This window comes from Salmo trutta, chromosome 4 (genome assembly GCF_901001165.1).
Source record: "Salmo trutta chromosome 4, fSalTru1.1, whole genome shotgun sequence".
Lineage (NCBI taxonomy): Eukaryota > Metazoa > Chordata > Actinopteri > Salmoniformes > Salmonidae > Salmo > Salmo trutta.
Window position 1 is genome coordinate 53,364,015 of NC_042960.1, and position 23,617 is coordinate 53,387,631.

General features: G+C 44.4%; 3 protein-coding genes across 6 annotated transcripts in view; 1 reads left to right on the top strand and 2 right to left on the bottom strand.

Annotated features, from left to right (window-relative positions):
* The first annotated feature begins 14,859 nt into the window (after positions 1–14,859).
* cks2 (CDC28 protein kinase regulatory subunit 2) lies at positions 14,860–16,674 on the top strand. The gene is made up of 3 exons (XM_029751304.1): positions 14,860–15,091; positions 15,543–15,670; positions 16,078–16,674. The coding sequence occupies exons 1-3, from the start codon at positions 15,033–15,035 to the stop codon at positions 16,119–16,121; spliced, it is 231 nt and encodes a 76-aa protein (XP_029607164.1). The 5' UTR covers positions 14,860–15,032; the 3' UTR covers positions 16,122–16,674.
* Positions 16,250–20,263, bottom strand: cimap1d (CIMAP1 family member D). 2 transcript variants are annotated; one of them, XM_029751303.1, is made up of 5 exons: positions 19,520–20,263; positions 19,334–19,414; positions 18,404–18,514; positions 17,713–17,850; positions 16,250–17,335 (listed from the first exon to the last, which is right to left on the bottom strand). In XM_029751303.1, the coding sequence occupies exons 2-5, from the start codon at positions 19,380–19,382 to the stop codon at positions 16,851–16,853; spliced, it is 783 nt and encodes a 260-aa protein (XP_029607163.1). In that variant the 5' UTR covers positions 19,383–19,414; positions 19,520–20,263; the 3' UTR covers positions 16,250–16,850. The 2 variants fall into 2 exon arrangements, with proteins under 2 accessions (XP_029607163.1, XP_029607162.1); XM_029751302.1 differs by lacking the exon at positions 19,520–20,263 and having other exon boundaries at positions 16,250–17,338; positions 19,334–19,459.
* A 683-nt stretch (positions 20,264–20,946) lies between these two features.
* Positions 20,947–23,617, bottom strand: part of cpamd8 (C3 and PZP like alpha-2-macroglobulin domain containing 8) — a 61,328-nt gene continuing 58,657 nt past the window's right edge. For all 3 annotated transcript variants that reach the window (XM_029751307.1, XM_029751306.1, XM_029751305.1), the window contains 2 exons: positions 22,304–22,487; positions 20,947–21,865 (listed from right to left, as the gene is read on the bottom strand). In XM_029751307.1, coding sequence (XP_029607167.1) covers position 21,865; positions 22,304–22,487 — 185 coding nt within the window. In that variant the 3' untranslated portion in view covers positions 20,947–21,864. The remainder of the gene's footprint in view (positions 21,866–22,303; positions 22,488–23,617) is intronic.

Consider the following 23,617-nt stretch of genomic DNA (forward strand, 5'->3'; position numbering starts at 1 on the left):
AGTGAAAAACCTTTTCTGATCAAATTGAATACATCTGTATCTGTAATACTTAGTGTGTTTGGCAACTAATTTGTTTGCACTACAATACAAGGAGCTAATGCTCTCCTGGTTTTCAGTGTGCTGTGCCACTGCAATCAGCAGGGGAATAAGTCAAGCTGTGCATGCACTACATCTCATTAGCAACCATTACAAAGCCCAGAGATGTGATTACAACTAGCAAAAACACACTCTCTGGGAATGCTGTTTCCATGTAACTAATTTCACAAGGAAAACTATCACACATGGGGCCCGTGGAAACAACTGGAAGTCAGAAAATCAATCGATGTAAACAATTTACAGAGGTTTAAAACAGTTGTTACATTACAGTTCTAAATAAGACAATGTGCATGTATTCTGTCTCAAGTTAATATTATTGCATAAGTGATGGAGTGCAGAAGTAAAATTACAGTAAAATATGTGTTTATCCAGCTCTCTCTCTCTCTCTCTCTCTCTCGCTCTCTCTCTCTCTCTCTCTCTCTCTCTCTCTGTAACTCTGTAACTCTGTAACTCTCAAATGTCACAGGAACAATGTGGTAAGACCAACAAACATTTGACATTTAACAGTGTTATTTATCAACTCAAAACAAACACACTGTTGACTGTATTGAAGAGTGTGATTTATGTTATCAGATTCCTTACATAATCAATGTAGAAAACCTGGACATTTTCTCTCAGCCTGGTCTAACCCACAAACTCTGGGACAGAGAGGAGAGGTGCTGGGGGATGGGCTTTCCATTGTTTACAGATACCCAACTTTCACACATCTGCTTCTGGCAAACATTGTTGCTTGGAGCAACTCTCTCCTGACCTGTGTCTTGTGACCTGGTCAGCCAATCCGTGGCCTAGACAGCGGCAGGCAAACCCTAGCACAATCGCTGAACACTTTAATTGCATTTTGGAGCCCAGGCTGAGCACTAGCTGTGTAAACCCCTGGCTCCATATTAAGGCTGGGCGATATTTTGAACTAATTCAATTAATTAACCGCTATTTGCATTTGAGGTTTGGGCCAACAGCATTGGTCATATGGACACCGAAACACACTAAACACAATATTTCACTGTAATAGAGGAGAAGTTAACCTTTCGACCCATACCCTCTTTATGATCCAACTTCTCAAATTTTGAGCAGAGCAGACACTACTAAAACAGATGAATGCTCAGTTTGTTAAATGCGCATTACAGTACCACATACCGCTAGCAGTATTTTTGTCCAAAAAAATATTGTTATACTAGCTGTTTAGCCTGTGTTTTATAAATGTGCAATAAGCATAAAACCGTTATATAAGGAATTGGCAACTTGTTCTCATTCTGGTAGGCCACTTGATTTCAACATCTGAACAAAGTGGACAGGCTAGCATGCTGTTCAAACAGTTGGAGACGGACAGAAGGTTGTGTTCATAACAATTCAACTGTTTTACCTTGTTAGCTGAATTCAGAGCTTGTGATTATACCTAGATACAAGTTGGCTAAATTTTGAAATATATATATTAGCTGGCTACTCACTAGCACGTGGGCCTGTGCTTGAGAGATTGTTTATGAGACCAGTGTTCATTTTCTATAATGCCTGCTACATTATTAGTGAATGTGCATTATGCATGGTTCTGGTTAAATATGTAACAAAAAGGGAATTTTTATAGACTGACCTGAAAGCCAGATCAGTGACTATTGTAACAAAAAAGCAGGTACAACTATTTTGATAAAATAATTAAATTATTAGTGGTTCTTATGGTTGTGGAAGGCTTATATTCAGCCTACCGGTAGGTATAATTTACCAAGCTCTGAATTCATAAGATTATTGCTGACTGTTTTAAATGCAATGCATTTGACCTGTAATTGTACAACAAAGCTTATTGAGAAAACATTTTAAAAAATGTAGATATACAGTGCATTCGGAAAGTATTCAGACCCTTTGACTTTTTCCACATTTTGTTACGGTACAGCCTTATTTTATTCCTCAATCTACACACAATACCCCATAATGACAATGCAAAAACAGGTTTTTAGAAATTTTAGCAAATTTATTACAAATAAAAAACAGATACCTTATTTCCATAAGTATTCAGACCAGTGGCGGTCGGTGCTGTTTACTATTAGAAGGACGTTTTTTTATGAGTATGGCCTTATTTCAATTACAGCATATTGGATGACTGTCGTTCATATTCTATTCACCCAGCTCAATGTAACATCGATAGGTTTAGGCTACTACATGATACTTCAATTTTCCCAGGTCGAGAGGCAAGTTGGAGTACATTTACATTTAAGTCATTTAGCAGACGCTCTTATACAGAGCGACTTACAAATTGAGTAATCAATGTGACAGACAGTGACACATTCAATACTGCCTTGCACACTCTTGCCTGCATCTAGCTGATCTGGGGTGTAATGATTAGTCCAAAGAGTTGCAAGACTGAACATTTCAATTGTACAAAACAGGGTATGTCCATCCCCATTTCATTTTGCTATATTTCAGTCTTCTGTGATGTATATAAAGTGTAATATTGGGAGGAAACTTAAAATGCACGCACCCCTAAGGGCCCCTGTGTTGAGGATCAACGTGGCAGATGTGTTGTTACCTACCCTTACCACCTGGCGGCGGCCCGTCAGGAAGTCCAGGACTTTAAAGCACCCCTAAGGGCCCCTGTGTTGAGGATCAACGTGGCAGATGTGTTGTTACCTACCCTTACCACCTGGCGGCGGCCCGTCAGGAAGTCCAGGACTTTAAAGCACCCCTAAGGGCCCCTGTGTTGAGGATCAACGTGGCAGATGTGTTGTTACCTACCCTTACCACCTGGCGGCGGCCCGTCAGGAAGTCCAGGACTTTAAAGCACCCCTAAGGGCCCCTGTGTTGAGGATCAACGTGGCAGATGTGTTGTTACCTACCCTTACCACCTGGCGGCGGCCCGTCAGGAAGTCCAGGACTTTAAAGCACCCCTAAGGGGCCCTGTGTTGAGGATCAACGTGGCAGATGTGTTGTTACCTACCCTTACCACCTGGCGGCGGCCCGTCAGGAAGTCCAGGACTTTAAAGCACCCCTAAGGGGCCCTGTGTTGAGGATCAACGTGGCAGATGTGTTGTTACCTACCCTTACCACCTGGCGGCGGCCCGTCAGGAAGTCCAGGACTTTAAAGCACCCCTAAGGGCCCCTGTGTTGAGGATCAACGTGGCAGATGTGTTGTTACCTACCCTTACCACCTGGCGGCGGCCCGTCAGGAAGTCCAGGACTTTAAAGCACCCCTAAGGGCCCCTGTGTTGAGGATCAACGTGGCAGATGTGTTGTTACCTACCCTTACCACCTGGCGGCGGCCCGTCAGGAAGTCCAGGACTTTAAAGCACCCCTAAGGGGCCCTGTGTTGAGGATCAACGTGGCAGATGTGTTGTTACCTACCCTTACCACCTGGCGGCGGCCCGTCAGGAAGTCCAGGACTTTAAAGCACCCCTAAGGGGCCCTGTGTTGAGGATCAACGTGGCAGATGTGTTGTTACCTACCCTTACCACCTGGCGGCGGCCCGTCAGGAAGTCCAGGACTTTAAAGCACCCCTAAGGGGCCCTGTGTTGAGGATCAACGTGGCAGATGTGTTGTTACCTACCCTTACCACCTGGCGGCGGCCCGTCAGGAAGTCCAGGACTTTAAAGCACCCCTAAGGGCCCCTGTGTTGAGGATCAACGTGGCAGATGTGTTGTTACCTACCCTTACCACCTGGCGGCGGCCCGTCAGGAAGTCCAGGACTTTAAAGCACCCCTAAGGGCCCCTGTGTTGAGGATCAACGTGGCAGATGTGTTGTTACCTACCCTTACCACCTGGCGGCGGCCCGTCAGGAAGTCCAGGACTTTAAAGCACCCCTAAGGGGCCCTGTGTTGAGGATCAACGTGGCAGATGTGTTGTTACCTACCCTTACCACCTGGCGGCGGCCCGTCAGGAAGTCCAGGACTTTAAAGCACCCCTAAGGGGCCCTGTGTTGAGGATCAACGTGGCAGATGTGTTGTTACCTACCCTTACCACCTGGCGGCGGCCCGTCAGGAAGTCCAGGACTTTAAAGTACTAATTAAGTCGTTTTGTCATCCTTACTGCCTCTGATCTGTTGGACTCAGTAAACTCAAATACTGCGTTTGTAAATTATATCTGAGTGTTGGAGCGTGCCCGTCTTTTTCTAAATAAAATAAAAACAAGAAAACTGTGCCGTCAGATTTGCTGAATATAAGGAATTTGATATATAGCATTTACATGTTACTTTTACTCAAGTATGACAATTGAGTACTTTTTCCACCACTGTACATAACTACATTTTAAAGCAGATACTTTTACACTTTTACTCAAGTAGTATTTTTCTGGGTGAATTACACTTTGTAAAAGCCATTTGTAAAAACGATGAAGATGCCCTCATTCGCTAGTGACTTAAGCTGACTCTACCTTGTTCTGACCCACTACAAGCGGTCCGGCAGGAACAGATGTGTCCATATCCAGAGTTTTATTCTCTAGTTCACCACCAGACATTAGCACACACACACACACACACACACACACACACACACACACACACACACACACACACACGTGTAGAAGTGATCTTTATGGTTATTGCAGATGCACGCGCAAACACTTCTATAAAAAACACTGAAAAGTCATTCTCTAGCTAAAATTTGCGTCTTCATCAGCTAAAGACGATAACCACTCTGAGCTAAAGTGGGAGGAACCAGAGTCCAAATGTCCATTCGGGCACACAGATTGGCTGAAACCAAGAGGCTGTGATAGACAACTAGGAAGGGGTGAAAGAAATCAGAGAGACTGTGGGTAAAGTCACGTGCACAGGCATGGCCTTTTTTTGCAACAGTCCCTGGATTTCTTATGGAAACCCACACATCAGAAAAGGCCTGAAAGGGGGACTTTGTCCTTAAGCACCTAGTCCTATCACTGGCTACTGCGGAGGTTGGTGACTCTTTCACCACTGCTGAATGCAATGGCTCCCATGGTGGAACAGGTGGGGACCCCTGGGTGAGGCTCGTCAGGGATCTGGAGGCAGGGCCCGGCTGGGCCCCAGAGACAAGGTTGGGTGGTTCCCCAGGTGCGAGGGCCGGAGGGTCTAACATTGCAGGCGGCGGGCGACCCTCCACAACTGGAGACAGCAGGCACCCCAGGTCAGGAAACGGAGAGTCCCCCAGGTCAGGAGGCTGAGGGTCTAGCAGGGCAGGAAACTCAGGGCCTGACTGGGCAGGGGTCTTTGAGCTTATTCACTGGACTAGTTATCAAGGCACAAGGCAAGACACAGGAGGCAGATGGTTGGAGTCTTACCATGTTAAATAATCCAAAGGGGTACGCAAGAGAATGGTCGTGGACAGGCAAAATGTCAAAACCAGATCAGAGTCCAGGAGGTACAGAGTGGCAGACAGGCTCGTGGTCAAGGCAGGCAGAATGGTCAGGCAGGCAGGTAAAGAGTCCAGAAACAGGCAAGGGTCAAAACCGGGAGGACTAGAAAAAGGAGAATAGCAAAAGGAGTATGGGAAAAACACGCTGGTTGACTTGACTAAACATACAAGACGAACTGGCACAGAGAATCAGGAAACACAGGGATAAGTACACTGGGGAAAATAAGCGACACCTGGAGGGGGTGGAGACAATCACAGGAACAGGTGAAACAGATCAGGGCGTGACACTAGTATTACTAGAGAAAGTTGATTGTGAATCTAGAATCCAAGATGGCGTAGCAGTCAGACGTCTTTGTCCCGTGTCCCGTGTATATATCCTTTATCTTTTTTCTTCAGATATCTTTTTTATATTTTTCCTAAACCTCAACTTCAATAAACTCTCCTGCAACCCGCCTCACCCAATGTGGTATGGATCTGCTGTTTTCTAAAGTATTTTTCTTTACTTTCGAACCGGTATCCCCCAACAGAAGCTAGCCAGCTAACTAGCTAGTAGTCAGCTAACCACTGCTAGCGGTCATCAGCTAACCTCTAACTCGGAAATCTCTCGCAAGTTTGCACAACGCGATTCAAACCAGAGCATTCCGGACTTATTTTCTCTCCATATCCCCACATTCCTACCGCAAGCTCTGAACCTTTTCACCTGGATCATCGCAGCTAGCTAGCTGCAATCCGAGTTGCTACTCCTGGCTAACGTCTCTGTCCCGAAGCAAGCACCAATTAGCCTGGAGCTAGCCCATGCTAGGCCCATCTCCCGGCTAGCTGAAGAGGTCCATCAGCCACTCCTTGGGCTACAATACCTATTTTGCCAATTGGCCTAGACCCCTTTTACTACACAAAGCCCTGCTAATCCATCACGACTGGACTACTGACGTAATCTGCCCGAGGGTTCTTATTGCAACAGGCCCCTCCGTCACGACGTCCCCTGAATACCCATCAGCTAGCCTGCTAGCCGCGGCCCGCTAGCTGTCTACAGCATATCGGACTGTTAGCTGAATAGGTCCATCTACCAATTTCTTGGCCCACTATACCTATTTTGCCAATTGGACTGATCACCTTTACTACACGGAACCCTACTAATCCATCACGGCTGACCTGCCAACGGAACTGCACGAGGAGGCTACAACAGACTTCTTCTGTCGCGATGTACCTCTAAGGCCCTTCTGCTAGCTTGCTAGCCCCGGGCCTGCTAGCTGCCTGATTCGCCGTGTCTCCAGCCAGCTTAACTACTCACTGGACCCCTACGATCACTCGGCTACGCACGCCTCTCCCTAATGTCACTATGCCTTGTCCATTGCTGTTCTGGTTAGTGATTGTCTTATTTCACTGTAGAGCCTCTAGCCCTGCTCAATATGCCTTAGCTAACCCTTCAGTTCCACCTCCCACACATGCGGTGACATCACCTGGTTTAAATTATGTTTCTAGAGACAATATCTCTCTCATTGTCACTCTATGCCTAGGTTTACCTCCACTGTATTCACATCCTACCATACCTTCGGCTGCACATTAAGCCTTGAATCTATTCTATCACGCCCAGAAACCTGCTCCTTTTACTCTCTGTTCCAAACGTACTAGACGACCAGTTTTTATAGCCTTTAGCCGTACCCTTATCCTACTCCTCCTCTGTTCCTCTGGTGATGTAGAGGTTAATCCAGGCCCTGCAGTGCCTAGCTCCACTCCCATTCCCCAGGCGCTCTCATTTGTTGACTTCTGTAACCGTAAACGCCTTGGTTTCATGCATGTTAACATTAGAAGCCTCCTCCCCAAGTTTGTTTTATTCACTGCCTTAGCACACTCTGCCAACCCGGATGTCCTAGCCGTGTCTGAATCCTGGCTTAGGAAGACCACCAAAAACCCAGAAAATTTCCATCCCTAACTATAACATTTTCTGACAAGATGGAACTGCCAAAGGGGGCGGAGTGGCAATCTACTGCAGAGATAGCCTGCAGAGTTCTGTCATACTATCCAGGTCTGTGCCCAAACAATTCGAGCTTCTACTTCTAAAAATCCACCTTTCCAGAAACAAGTCTTTCATCGTTGCCGCTTGCTATAGACCACCCTCTGCCCCCAGCTGTGCCCTGGACACCATATGTGAATTGATTGCCCCCCATCTATCTTCAGAGCTCGTGCTGCTAGGTGGCCTAAACTGAGACATGCTTAACACCCCGGCCATCCTACAATCTAAGCTTGATGCCCTCAATCTCACACAAATTATCAATGAACCTACCAGGTACAACCCCAAATCCGTAAACACGGGCACCCTCATAGATATCATCCTAACCAACTTGCACTCCAAATACACCTCTGCTGTCTTCAACCAAGATCTCAGCGATCACTGCCTCATTGCCTGCATCTGTAATGGGTCTGCGGTCAAACGACCACCCCTCATCACTGTCAAACGCTCCCTAAAACTCTTCAGCGAGCAGGCCTTTCTAATTGACCTGGCCTGGGTATCCTGGAAGGATATTGACCTCATCCCGTCAGTAGAGGATGCTTGGTTATTCTTTAAAAGTGCCTTCCTCACCATCTTAAAAAATCATGCCCCATTCAAAAAATGTAGAACTAGGAACAGATATAGCCCTTGGTTCACTCCAGACCTGACTGCCCTTGACCAGGACAAAAACATCCTGTGGCGTTCTACATTAGCATCGAATAGACCCCGCGATATGCAACTTTTCAGGGAAGTCAGGAATCAATATACACAGACAGTGTAACGCCCTGGCCATAGAGAGGGGTTTTTGTTCTTTATTTTGGTTAGGCCAGGGTGTTACATTGGGTGGGCGTTCTATGTTCATTTTTCTATGTTTTTGTATTTCTTTGTTTTGGGCCGTGTGTGGCTCCCAATCAGGCACAGCTGTAGTTCGTTGTTGCTGATTGGGAGTCACACATAAGTAGCCTTGTTTTCATTTGGGTTTTTGTGGGTGATTGTTTTTTGTTTAGTGTGTATCCTGACAGGACTGTTTTGCTGTCATCTTTTGTTTATTTTTGTAGTGTTCTCTTTTTCAATTAAAATTCTAAAGATGAACACATCCTCCGCTGCACCTTGGTCTAATTCTGACGACGGCCGTTACAGACAGTTAGGAAAGCTAAGGCTAGCTTTTTCAAACAGAAATTTGCATCCTCTAGTACTAATTCCAAAAAAGTTTTGGACACTGTAAAGTCCATGGAGAATAAGAGCACCTCCTCCCAGCTGCCCACTGCACTGAGGCTAGGAAACACTGTCACCACCGACAAATCCACGATAATTGAGAATTTCAATAAGCATTTCTCTACAGCTGGCCATGCTTTCCACCTGGCTACCCCTACCCCGGTCAACTGCCCTGCACCCCCCACAGCAACTTGGCCAAGCCTCCCCCATTTTTCCTTCACCCAAATCCAGATATGTCACGTCCTGACCATAGAGAGCTCGCATTTTTCTATGGTAGAGTAGGTCAGGGCGTGACTGGGGGGTTTGTCTAGTTTAAATTTTCTATGTTGTTTTGGTTCTAGTTTCTTTTTTCTATGTTGGGATTTTTGTGTGATCCCCAATTAGAGGCAGCTGGCCATCGTTGTCTCTAATTGGGGATCATATTTAAGTAGTTGTTTTTCCCACCTGTGTTTGTGGGAGATTATTTTGAGTTAGTGCATGTTGCACCTCTTCGTCACGGTTTGTTGTTTTGTTTATAGTTTATTGTATGTCTTGCATAGTTTCAGATATAAATAAAGATGTGGAACGATACCCATGCTGCGCCATGGTCTCCTTCATATGACGTACGTGACAAGATAGCTGATGTTCTGAAAGAGCTGCAAAATCTGGACCCCTACAAATCAGCCGGGCTAGACAATCTGGACCCTCTCTTTCTAAAATGTTCTGCTGAAAATGTTGCAACCCCTATTACTAGCCTGTTCAACCTCTCTTTCGTATCGTCTGAGATCCCCAAAGATTGGAAAGCTGGCGTGGTCATCCCCCTCTTCAAAGGAGGAGACACTCTAGACCCAAACTGCTATAGACCTATATCTATCCTACCCTGCCTTTCTAAGGTCTTCGAAAGCCAAGTCAACAAACAGATCACCGACCATTTCGAATCCCATCGTACCTTCTCCGCTATGCAATCTGGCTTCCGAGCTGGTCCATGGGTGCACCTCAGCCACGCTCAAGGTCCTAAACGATATCATAACTGCCATCGATAAGAGACAATACTGTGCAGCCGTATTCATCGACCTGGCCAAGGCTTTCGACTCTGTCAATCACCACATTCTTATCGGCAGACTCAACAGCCTTGGTTTCTCAAATGACTGCTTCTCAGATAGAGTTCAGTGTGTTAAATCAGAGGGCCTGTTGTCCGGACCTCTGGCAGTCTCTATGGGGGTGCCACAGGGTTCAATTCTCGGGCCGACTCTCTTCTCTGTATAAATCAATGTTGTCGCTCTTGCTGCTGGTGATTCTCTGATCCACCTCTATGCAGACGACACCATTCTGTATACTTCTGGCCCTTCTTTGGACACTGTGCTAACTAACCTCCAGACGAGCTTCAATGCCATACAACTCTCCTTCCATGGCCTCCAACTGCTCTTAAATGCAAGAAAAACTAAATGCATGCTCTTCAACCGATCTCAGCCCGCCCGCCCGTCCAGCATCACTACTCTGGACGGTTCTGACCTAGAATATGTGGACAACTACAAATACCTAGGTGTCTGGTTAGACTGTAAACTCTCCTTCCAGACCCACATTAAGCATCTCCAATCCAAAATGAAATCTAGAATTGGCTTCCTATTTCGCAACAAAGCATCCTTCACTCATGCTGCCAAACATACCCTCGTAAAACTGACTATCCTACCGATCCTCAACTTCGGCGATGTCATTTACAAAATAGCCTCTAACACTCAACAAATTGGATGCAGACTATCACAGTGCCATCCATTTGGTCACCAACGCCCCATATACTACCCACCACTGCGACCTGTACACTCTCGTTCGCTGGCCCTCGCTTCATACTCGTCGCCAAACCCACTGGCTCCAGGTCATCTACAAGTCTTTGCCAGGTAAAGCCCCGCCTTATCTCAGCTCACTGGTCACCATAGCAGCACCCAACCGCAGCACGCGCTCCAGCAGGTATATTCACTGGTCACCCCCAAAGCCAATTCCTACTTTTCCTTCCAGTTCACTCCCACTATCCATGGTAGCTATTGTGATGTGTGTGTTTATATGGGATTATCCAATTGTGGAACATTAATAATAATGAATCTGCCACAATTAAATTATTGTACTTTTTTCTGTTTGTGTGTGACGAAGACGATTAGTGATTAAAGCAGTAGCCTAACCTAGCCTGTTAGCTAGCTACTACTGGTGGATATCATGTTAGCTATAAGTAATCTATAGAGATTTGAAACAATTTGCTACCATGTCTAAGAGACAAAAACTCAGGAAGCGAATATAAAATAAACAATGAGAAAAGAGGCACAATCTCTAAACCAAAGAAATTCGCTGGTGAAATGTATCCACGTGGAGCAATGTCCATCAGCTGGTGTGGAGAATGACAAGCCTACATGGACAGGCCATTCATTCGCCAGAACAACAAGCCCCCGTTCGCTGATTCTAGCAGCAAAGAGGGCAAACCGGAGGAGTCCGAGCCATGCACTTCCACCGATGATGACAGCTCTCTGGCTGGACAAGAGACAAGAACACCAGGCCTAGCCACACCTCCAAACAATGCCGGGAAAGACCCTACTATCTTGGACCCAGACTCAGATTTGTCACTCCCCGTCCCAGATGACAGTGGTGGTGCTGCTGCTAAATCCGACTCTCAGACAAAAAAACATAAACGATCCCGGTGAGTGGCCAAAATATATGAATGGATCGTTACAGGATATGTTAGTGCAGGCTGGGCCACATCAGGATAATGAGGGGAATTTCCCAAGCGATGAGGGGCAACGAAAGTTTTCGGTGGCCCACTACAATAAGAGGATGGCAGGGGGCGCAGATTTTTGTCTCTCCTAGGGCAGCAGAACGTCCAGGGCCAGCCCTGATAGTGTGCCCATAATATTTGAATTGTGGAAGTGTGGTCATAATCATTAGGATATTTTTGCGATCCGCAGTAGAGGTCTATGCCCACTAACCTTCAGATGTGAGCTAAACAGTGCACTTGCACTTGAGATGCGTTTAAGGCTATGGATGAGAAAGTTAACTTATAATTTACAAAAATGCATGCCAGTTGTATGCAGCTTTGACATCTAGTAATAGCAGGGGTTACATTAAATAGGCACAATATTTTTTTACTGATGCATTTGGCAATATTCAATTCATACACACACAACATATAAATAAAAACAATCACTGTGAAAGTTGATAGGTTACATGTAGGCCCTTCCTATATAGGCTATGCGTAGCACTTCGTTCAATTTATCGAATCAGTTATAGTTTTCTTGCTCAAACACCTGTCAAACTGAGACATTGCTCTCAAAACATAGGGATGTCGTTTCGCACGGGACTAGCTTTGTCAGAGGACCTTGGAGTTGAGAAGCTCCTGACTGCAGTGTGCAGTTCGGGGCTGGGCTCAATGTGGGCGGAGTCAAACGGCGGGACGGGCTCAATGTGGGCGGAGTCAAACAGCGGGACGGGCTCAATGTGGGCGGAGTCAAATGCATTTAACCCGAACCCTTCCCGTCTCCTTCAAGGTCACCCAAGTTGAGGTAAACGTCGAAGGTATCAACATCAACGAAAGCGAATCTTAATCGAACCTAACCTACATGGATAAAAATATAAACCATGGAAGTAAGTGAGACTGTCATCATGCATAATGTACTTTGTAATATTCATGTTATACCAGTGCAAACATTTAAAGGCACTGTTTCCCTCCCTAGTGTAATTGGGATGGACGGGGAAGTGGACGGGGAAGACCATATTACAACCCTTAAAGAACTACGGTTATATGATGGACAGGGAAGACCACATTACAACCCTTAAAGAACTACGGTTGTATGATGGAGGGGGAAGACCACATTACAACCCTTAAAGAACTACGGTTATATGATGGACAGGGAAGACCACATTACAACCCTTAAAGAACTACGGTTGTATGATGGAGGGGGAAGACCACATTACAACCCTTAAAGAACTACGGTTGTATGATGGACGAGGAAGACGCATTACAACCCTTAAAGAACTACGGTTGTATGATGGACAGGGAAGACGCATTACAACCCTTAAAGAACTACGGTTGTATGATGGACGGGGAAGACCACATTACAACCCTTAAAGAACTATGGTTGTATGATGGACGGGGAAGACCACATTACAACCCTTAAAGAACTACGGTTGTATGATGGAGGGGGAAGACCGCATTACAACCCTTAAAGAACTACGGTTGTATGATGGACGGGGAAGACCACATTACAACCCTTAAAGAACTACGGTTGTATGATGGAGGGGGAAGACCACATTACAACCCTTAAAGAACTATGGTTGTATGATGGACGGGGAAGACCACATTACAACCCTTAAAGAACTACGGTTGTATGATGGAAGGGGAAGACCACATTACAACCCTTAAAGAACTATGGTTGTATGATGGACGGGGAAGACCACATTACAACCCTTAAAGAACTACGGTTGTATGATGGAGGGGGAAGACCGCATTACAACCCTTAAAGAACTACGGTTGTATGATGGAGGGGGAAGACTGCATTACAACCCTTAAAGAACTATGGTTGTATGATGGACGGGGAAGACCACATTACAACCCTTAAAGAACTACGGTTGTATGATGGAGGGGGAAGACCGCATTACAACCCTTAAAGAACTACGGTTGTATGATGGACAGGGAAGACTGCATTACAACCCTTAAAGAACTACGGTTGTATGATGGAGGGGGAAGACCACATTACAACCCTTAAAGAACTACGGTTGTATGATGGAGGGGGAAGACCACATTACAACCCTTAAAGAACTACGGTTATATGATGGACAGGGAAGACCACATTACAACCCTTAAAGAACTACGGTTGTATGATGGAGGGGGAAGACCACATTACAACCCTTAAAGAACTACGGTTATATGATGGACAGGGAAGACCACATTACAACCCTTAAAGAACTACGGTTGTATGATGGACAGGGAAGACCACATTACAACCCTTAAAGAACTACGGTTGTATGATGGAGGGGGAAGACCACATTACAACCCTTAAAGAACTATGGTTGTATGATGGAGGGGGAAGACCACATTACAACCCTTAAAGAACTACGGTTGTATGATGGAGGGGGAAGACCGCATTACAACCCTTAAAGAACTACGGTTGTATGATGGAGGGGGAAGACGCATTACAACCCTTAAAGAACTACGGTTGTATGATGGACGGGGAAGACTACATTACAACCCTTAAAGAACTACGGTTGTATGATGGACGGGGAAGACCACATTACAACCCTTAAAGAACTACGGTTGTATGATGGAGGGGGAAGACCACATTACAACCCTTAAAGAACTACGGTTGTATGATGGAGGGGGAAGACCACATTACAACCCTTAAAGAACTACGGTTGTATGATGGACAGGGAAGACACATTACAACCCTTAAAGAACTACGGTTGTATGATGGACAGGGAAGACCACATTACAACCCTTAAAGAACTACGGTTGTATGATGGACGAGGAAGACGCATTACAACCCTTAAAGAACTATGGTTGTATGATGGACAGGGAAGACCACATTCCAACCCTTAAAGAACTATGGTTGTATGATGGACAGGGAAGACCACATTCCAACCCTTAAAGAACTACGGTTGTATGATGGAGGGGGAAGACCACATTACAACCCTTAAAGAACTACGGTTGTATGATGGCCTGGATGAAGAGGAAAATATTCTCCTCAAGGAACCATTCATGTTCCAGTTCCAGAGAGATTATGATACTCAGTGTGTGACTGTCAAACCTCAGATGGACAAGGAAGTGGGCGGGGTCAAACGTTTGACCCCGCCCACATTGACCCCTGCCCAGAATTGCACACTCCAGTCAGGGGTACTTGTTGGAGTTTGCCAAAAAAACAGTAGGTTATTCTAGCTGGAATTGTTACTCTCCTGCCATGTAAAAAATACTGGCAGATTCGGACGTGACTAAAATTACAGATGTGGACTTTTGTGCTCGTACACATAATTACATTACACGACCACCCCCAGTAAAACGAATCACTTAGAATAGGGCTATATACTATTTTTGTGTTGCATTCAGGCAACAAATATTCATGATTGTAGGACGAAAGAAGCAAGATAAATGGACATTGACATTAACTCGACGAGCAAACCAATGGAAAAATCTAAAGGCTAAAATTGTAGAAATAACTCACCATGTGTACAGCTGTCAAAGTCAGAAGGCGGGGGCGGGGCGCCACGCATGCAGTTTGTTTTGCCCACGCGCGGCTTCACCAATCCCGGCTAAGAGAGGGACGGTTTGACTTTCAAATTTGCCGATACACTGCAGATGACAATTTGCGTTGTGTTTATAAAAATCTAGCCAGCTTTCGCTTATCAAAACGGACAGCTATCTGAGAATACGACAAGTTATCCAGAAGATTGTGGTATATACTTCTGTTCGATTAAATATGTCGAAGAAACAAATTTACTACTCTGACAAGTACACAGATGAAGCATTTGAGTACAGGTAAATTAGGTTGAAGTTGTAACGTTAGCTACTACTGTACTGTAATACTGTTAACATGCTTGCTTACTAGCTAACGTTAGTTAACTTGCTTTGCTACGGAAAGCAAGTGCACCAACTCCCATGGTTGGTTAACTAGCCAACGTTAGCTTTAGCCATAATACTGTACTTGGCAAAATAATATTGATACTGTTATTATATTTGTTGGCTCGCAACTGAAGGCTGCAGGATTCATTTGTTTAGTGGGCTAGCGAACTGTATCATGTGACTTGGTTAACGACCGCTAGCGTAAGCTAATACTATCAGCTGGTGTTGCCACAACATGTTCAAAGTTATTTGGCCTACTGGTGCTAGCTAGCTAACGTTACATCTACTAGTAAAGTACTTTCTAGTTAGTGACGTTAACTAGATAGCTACGTTAATTGGGTGAATTCAGTGTCCCTTTCCTACACAGGCATGTTATGCTCCCGAAACAGTTATCAAAGCTGGTGCCCACCTCTCACTTGATGACAGAAGATGAATGGAGGGGTCTGGGGGTGCAGCAGAGCCAGGGCTGGATCCACTACATGATCCACAAGCCAGGTGAGCTATTGACCGAATGTTAGCAATCCAGTCTCACTTAACATATAGTTACCAAGGACTGACGTGTCATACAAGCAACATCTTTTCTAAAGTATTTACTTATGTCTCAAGTCTTCTCATGACTGGTTATGAAAAGATACATCAGGAATTGCTGCTTTTCTGACATCCTCTTTCATACATAATTTAAATGTACTAGCTAGCTTTCTATTCTAGGCCATATATTGTATTGCTTATTACATGACTTTGCCACAAACCAATGACCTCTTTTCCCCAATCTTCAATGTTGTCCTGATCACATCCCTACAGATGTAAAGCCATTGTTATGCCATCTGCATGTTTGAAAATAATAGCCATCTCTACTAGCTTGAAGTCAGTACTGAATTAACTACTTTTTGTTTTACTTCTAGAGCCGCATATATTGCTTTTCCGAAGACCACTTCCAAAGGATTGAGTGGAAATCATCTTCCACGTCCCTGAAAGCCACCTTAGTTGAATTGTATGGTCTTTTATGACTAAACAAGATGTACATCTCTCCATGTGTTTTGGTGTATAGAATAGACCCTTTAAGTTTTTTTTTAACTCCCTCCCCAAAATGTTGGAGGTATGATAGAGGCAGACCGAGTGTTGGAAGGCTCAGCCCCCACAACCAGATGATAAGCAGTTCTGCTTTTATTGGTACATGGCAACAATATGGATATGGAATTTCTCATTCATTAGACTTTACAGAGCTTGAATAACACTTGCTACACTTTTATTGATGTTTACTTACTTGTCAATATGTTGTATTAATGAACAATGGTCAAATTGAGTTTTCTTTCTTGAACGTGGAATATTGTATTCAAAAGAAATAATTTTGCATGTTCTGAAAATGTTTTTGTCTGCTTTCCTCTATGTGTATATATTTGTATCAGACAGTATACATTTGGACTGAATAGTCACATTTCTGTTAATTCTAAACAACACTGTTGTTGCTGGACAGAACGTAAATAAAATATATTTCTTTACTTTTTGTGTGGAAGTTTGTATATGTTCTGTATCTAAATGTCTTTCACTTAATATTTAATATTAAGCCAGCACAGCAGTAGAAATGGTTCTCTATTGTCATCTCAAGTTCTTTGTTTTGCAGATGAATCCAACCTAGTCCCATATGACAGAGGAACATAGTTGTGAGAAGTGCTTTTCAGTCAGCTACATTGACCACCAGTGGGGTGACAAACTCTGAGTGTCTGATGCCCAGAGAGAAGGCAGGGGCCCGGGGCTTGTGGACAGTCACCTTCTCAGGATTATGAGTTCCAGGGCCAGGCTTCAGAGTGGCATCGTTGGGAAAGCCATGGCGACCTAGCATGGAGAAAGCTGGTTGCCTGGGCAGGTAGACACTTGGATCTGTACTGTTGTATCTACCAGGGCCTGGGGTCTTGGACAGGTCCTCTGAGGGACCCCCTAATTTGCAGTGCCCTGACATGGTATAGCTCGCACTGGCTGGCTTGGTGGGAACTTGGGGGCCCATGAGAGCAGGGAGACAGTACTTGTTGGGGGCAGGCACTGAGTCGATGGTACGGTAGCGAGTGCGGGAGCCCATGGTGTAGGATGGGGGTCTGCGCTGGGTGTTGCATGGAGGAGCATTTTCAGGGCTGTATGCCCCAGGTCCAGGAGTCTGGAAAAGCCCTGCTGGTGGGAAAGCTGTATTTAGCTTTGGCTTTATGTGAACAAGCAAGATTCATAAGTGGAATGCAGTAGATTCATTGTCAATTTAGAGTGTATGCATATTTGTGGAGTGTTCATGAAATTCAGTTGCAACAGCTGACAGTAGAAGGCAAGGCTTGAGCTGTCACATCCAGCTGTATCTTGTTGCCATACTGCTGTAAGTGGCTTACAAACTGCCACACGCAACAAGGTCCTTATGTAATTAACATCTCTTAAGAAAATCAACATTTTCACATCTAGTAATGAGCTTTTGGTATTTGACAAATAAAAACGGTTATATTTTAATACAACTTTATAGGCACATTAAAACACCAGCTCTGAATTGAAAGTGTATTTACCTGAAGTTGGTGGGAACTTACTTGATGATCCTCTCACTCTGCCCAACATGGAGTATGCGGGGTTGCCATCCCTACCGAAACGGGTGATTTTTGCATCAATGTGATACTGAGGCCCAGGACTGGAGTCAACACCGTACACTACACAACCAAACAAGAGAAACTTATCAAATAACTGACATACAATACTGGTTAGATCGTTGGGCCAGTAACTGAAAGGTTGCTGGATCAAATTCCTGAGCTGACAAGGTCAAAATCTGTCGTTCTGCCCCTGAGCAAGGCAGTTAACCCACTGTTCCCTGGGCCCCGGAGATGTGGATGTTGATTATGGCAGCCCCCCCCCGCACCACTCTGATTCAGATCGGTTGGGTTAAATACGGAAGACACATTTCAGCTGAATGCATTCATTTGTACAACTGACTAGGTATCCCCCTTTCCCTACTGTAGTAAGTTGCCAGTATCCTAAGGACAGTGTCACATTTGGCTGATAAGTTGTATACTGTACTGTAGTAACAGGGTTCTTGTGACAGGTATTTGTGGTGTTGTTTCCCCCCAGTGGCTTTACAGTTACATTACAACATTCAATATTCCCTTTCATGATCAACTAATACTAGTTGAGGTAGTTTCCCTTGACCATTAGAGTAGTGTGTCATGTTCATCTTGGGAGCTCTTCAGTGACTGCTGTAGCACTCACAGTTATTGCTCATTCTGCCGTGGAAGGAGTAAGCAGGGCTGGTTGGCTTGGTGAAGTCATGGCCGATGAAACCAATAGTTGGTGGCAGAGCGTAACGCCCAGGTCCTGGCCCTGTGGGGTAGATATTTTACACAATAGGTTGAGGACCTGTGTGTGCGCATGAAAGGATTTGGTCTACTTCACACATATTACATTATATACATTATGGTGTAGTGATGAATAAGCTGTAAAGGTTCATAAAGACGTGCCTGAGGATATAAACAACATATTTACATCTGGTTGGTGAAAATTAGACATGCTAGGTAATCCAAACAGCTGACTTTCATAGCCAGAGAAAGTGCGACAGAGAGTACACTAAGATACAACCTGGGAAATTACTTTTTTGGAAAGTGTTTTTTATTTTTTTGCACCAACTCTCTTGCACTAGCTCTATGCACACTCTACCAACACATTACACTGACACTCCACCAACACACACTACACTGACACTCCAACACACACACAACATACACTCACACAAAACACACACTTTCACATTATTTTATTGTGGTACTATTGCCTTATTTAGCCTTTTTTTAAAACTTTTTAACTGCATTGTTGGGAAATGGCTCGTTAGTAAGCATTTCATGGTAAAGTCTACACCAGATGTATTCGGCGCATGTCGTTTTTCATTTTGATTTGATTTGACATAACATCAGCATTCACATTTTCAGATGCCTGTGCACACTGCACAAGCAAAGTTACTACTGCGAGTTCTGGCAAGTCCAAACTCTGAGAAATAATCAACTCCTCCAGTCAGTGTTCCCTCTCTGACAGGATAATGCATTCAATTACTAGTTAGACATGTTACATTTACTCAATTCAGAATAGATGAGTGATCTATCTGTATTGAATAAGTACCGCAAGGGTTGTTCCATTCAGGAAGCTCACCTTTCTCTCTGCCAGCAATGATGGGGCGCTTTTTCACCTCCTCTCCCATGGTCAAATAAATGTATGGTCCTACAAGTCGTCCTACAAAAACATCCTCCAAATCATTACACAAACTGCTCAATTCAATCAATAATAAGAGGGAATTTGACAATACAGTATGTACAAAAACACAGGTAGGAAGCATACTACTGTAAATGTGGACACAAACAGGCTCCAGCAATGCATCATAGCCAGCAGGTTCCTCTCTCCTCCGTGTGGTAGAGGTGATCTTCTGTGTCAGATGGATGCAAGCTCTCTACTCAGCAGCATGGCCCTCCTTTATCCATCCATCATCTCCCAAATCCTGAGTGAAATTCAGTTTGGAGTTCGCCTATTCAGTCATGCATACCTTAACAGCCTGCGCAGTTACACACTCCAAAATAAGAACCACTACCATCAAACACCCATAAATACCATAAACATTTAGCCTCTTGGTTAGAAGGGCCCTTTAAAGGACCAAATGTTTGATCTCACACCAACTGTGTCCAACTAGTCCATCATCTCAGCCAGTTAAATAGCAGCTCAGCCAGAGGAGCTCACTCTGCTGGTGCTTAGAAACCATGTCATTACTTGGATTCACTCTAATGTAACAATATCTCCACAGAGCAATCCATGAAACCAAGATCCCCTCTCCCTCCTTTCTCTTTTCACTCTCTGTTCATTGCAGCGTGGAGGCAGAATATCACACTTCAACCATGCATGCAGTTGCCAGGGAGACGTTCCAGGATATTCAGTCTCAGCAACCAGGTCTCCCGCATCGCTCGGTCAGCGAAGCGAGCGCTCTCTCTGTCCCTACAGTACCTTCCCCATTCATACAACAGATCTTCCACTCATACTGTACAGATCCCATTCACACTGTATATCAGAACTGTCCCTTACAGAGACCAGCAAAGCCATGGAGTGAACAAATATTCTCCTTCTTGACATAGTGCAGTATATGATAATACACTGAAAGCGAGAAAGACTATGCATATCATAAGGCATATAAGACACGTTATCTGATAGTTGTCCACCACCACTCCTGTAGTTTGATCATAGGACTCATTGCCCTCTCAATAACCTCTACATTGAAACAACATATCCATGGGCCGTTTGGAACGTGGTCATTTTAAAACAGCAGCAGAAGAACACACTGAAAGTTGCCAGAAGCTATACGGTAACTGACAAGGTTGACAAGTGCCTTAACCATAGTCTGCCCGAAAACACACATTAAACATTTACAGGCTCTAACTCTCTCCTGGCTGCTGTTTAGGTAACCTGAGTGAGTTGTTAACAGGGACAAACATACATGTTAACCCCACTGCACACAGCCATGCCAGGGGTCACAGTCACAGAGGGCATTCTGAAGGGCTACAGTGTTTGACAATAACACAGCTCATTGCTTACAGGATGACAGGAAATTCTCCTCAGGCTAAACTACAGTTGCAAAGGAAATGGACCGACACAACTCCTTAACCACCAGGTCTGCTCCTCGTTTCCTATGTAACATATAGGCTATACATATAGGGAATAGAGTTACTGCTACCTGAGGAGAGACAGTAGCATGAAAAGTTAACTGCAAACAGAGACATGGATTGTATACAAAGTTTATTCTTTTTCAAAAGCAGCTGTATTGGAAATGGATGTGGGGTTACACTGGTTTAAATGTGGTAAATGTACCGTAGTTCCAAACTTTTATTCTTGTTTTAGGCTATCAAGAGTCAAAATTTAACAAAACAAAATAGCTTATGCACTGTACAATCAAATCCCTGTGTGTTCAACAGTAAGGTGACAGCTATACCCAAATATGACTTATTATGTGGAGATATTGCTAGCTTGGTAAAATATCTAGAAGAATTGAGCTTATATTATCCTCCAGTTTAAGGCTGCAGGAATGCAGTCTCGATCTTTAGCAGGTTAAACACCAAATAAGTATATAAAGATATCAACTGTACACCTCAGTGTTTGAGCTAAGGCTTCCTCAGAATAAGAATAATAGGTGCATCATCTTGTTATTTTTGATGAATTAAATGAAGACATTGGTGTAGGTGACAGGACAAGAAGGCAATAGGGGGCGGCATTGGAACAAATAAAACAAAAGCACTAGCTACAAATAAATACCACAGATAGAAAAAACAACAAAACATTTGTTTTAACTCAGGTGTAATTACAAACATAAATACTTGATTATTCAATCTAGAGATTACAGAAAAACAATAAGGCACTACAGTAAATATCAAAGACGCTATGGTGTCTACTGGTGAATAGGAGTTATACAAGAGAGAAAAACAAAGAGGGCTAGAGGGGGAGTAGCTTAGTAACACACGCGCGCGCGCACACACACACACACACACACACACACACACACACACACACACACACACACACACACACACACACTTTGCTTCCTTTCAGGCTGCAGTCCCCACTCTTCCTTCTCTCTCCACTCACTAACATATTCACAAACAATGTACAATTTGGAGATCTGGCTGGTGATGCCGTCAGGGGCAGTTTCTGTGGAGGAGAGGAGAACAGGACACTGAATAAGATCTCTGATAAGGTTCTTCATTGCAATCGGATAGATAGGTACAGATATGCTATCTTTGATGTAGAGGTATCTGAATACACTTTGTTATTAGAGTGGATATAAACTGACACAGGTTTGAGGTTACAAAGTCACAGTTGAGTTCATTTCAAGCCCTATCCACATTACCACAGTGTTAATGGTTCAAACCACAGGAGGTTGGTGGAAACTTAATTGGGGAGAATGGGCTCGTGGTAATGATTGGGGCGGAATCAATGGAATAGTATCAAATACAACAAACAAGTGATTGATGCCATTCCATGAGCACCGTTCTGAACATTATTATTAGCCATTCTTCCCTCAGCAGCCTCCTGTGGTTCAAACTCAGTGTTGTTGTGCATAGAGACAGAGAGGTCAGAGGGCTGTACCATCGCTCAGGGGGGTCCTTAGTGTCCAGTGTGGGTAACTGGATATCTGATGGACTCTCCTGCTCTCCCCCCTGCTCCCCTGCCTCCAGCTCCACATGGTCCTCTCCCTCTGCAGGGAAGGGTTCTGGGTCATACTCATAGGAGTAGTAGGACACCTCAGCCATGGAACCCTGCTCTTCCTCACCTACAGCACAAGAAAGAGAGATGGAGAGTGAGTGAGAGGGACAGAGAGACACTCGAGAGAGGAAAAGGGCAGGTGGGATGGTGAGAAATATCTTTAGAAATAAGATGAGACAATTGTTCACAACAATTATTCTTATGAGAACTCTTAACATTGGCTGAAAAGTCAAGGGGCATAACAATATGTTTCCACTGAGAGTATCTACCAACATAGTTCATTGTACAAGGTGACCAGTAGGGGTCACTATGTCCTTCTGATGTCCAGCCTCATGTAAAGCACTGCATGCACACTGCTCCTTTTGGCAATCATACATTGCAGATGAATACACACAATACACTCCATTTGTTTTCATCAAAACAAGTGTGTTTTGTAGAATTAATCATGCCCTCAGCTCTGATGCCATTTCACCACTAAGGGACATGTCCACAGAGAAACTGATTCCAAAGCCTCAATGTTTTTACTAAAGCTATTGAGAATGCTGTCAGATTCTTGGCACACAAAATCACATCCATCACAATCTACCTAACCTAATGCTCAGTGGAGCTCAGCTCAACAACATTTATTAGCTCAGAATAACACAGCTGTTCATTAAGTGTAATAATCTGGTATGATACATGTTTTCTGTATGTGTGTACCGCAGTCCAGTTTTAATGGCATTCCTGTGGTGAGGTCTTTTCCACTGTGAAGCATCAGTCTTGTACTGAGGAGACCTTTGACCTTTGTGGAACTCCATTACAGCTACTGTGAGCTGCAGGCAGGGAACAAGTCAGCGCAGGTATAGGCCACATCAAATACACACACGCACGGAAGTACACACGCATCGACGTGAGCCTACCCTACCACAGCCACGACTCCAGCTACAAACCAACATAAAGAGTGATACATCTTACCGGGATTTGTGTAACAACAAGTTATTTAAGCATGACATCTAAGTGAACCCTGTGGTGGAGCAACAAATATCTTCTTCAAGCAAAACTATCCCCCCTAAGGAAAGCCTATCCTCCTGTTTATCAGAATGTGACAGAAGCCTGTCGACGTGATCCACTGAGGCGTCAGTGCTCTACTTCCTCCTCTCCTCTACGCTACCACAGACGGCTGGGGCAAGTCCAAACAGCCACCAGCACACTGCAGGC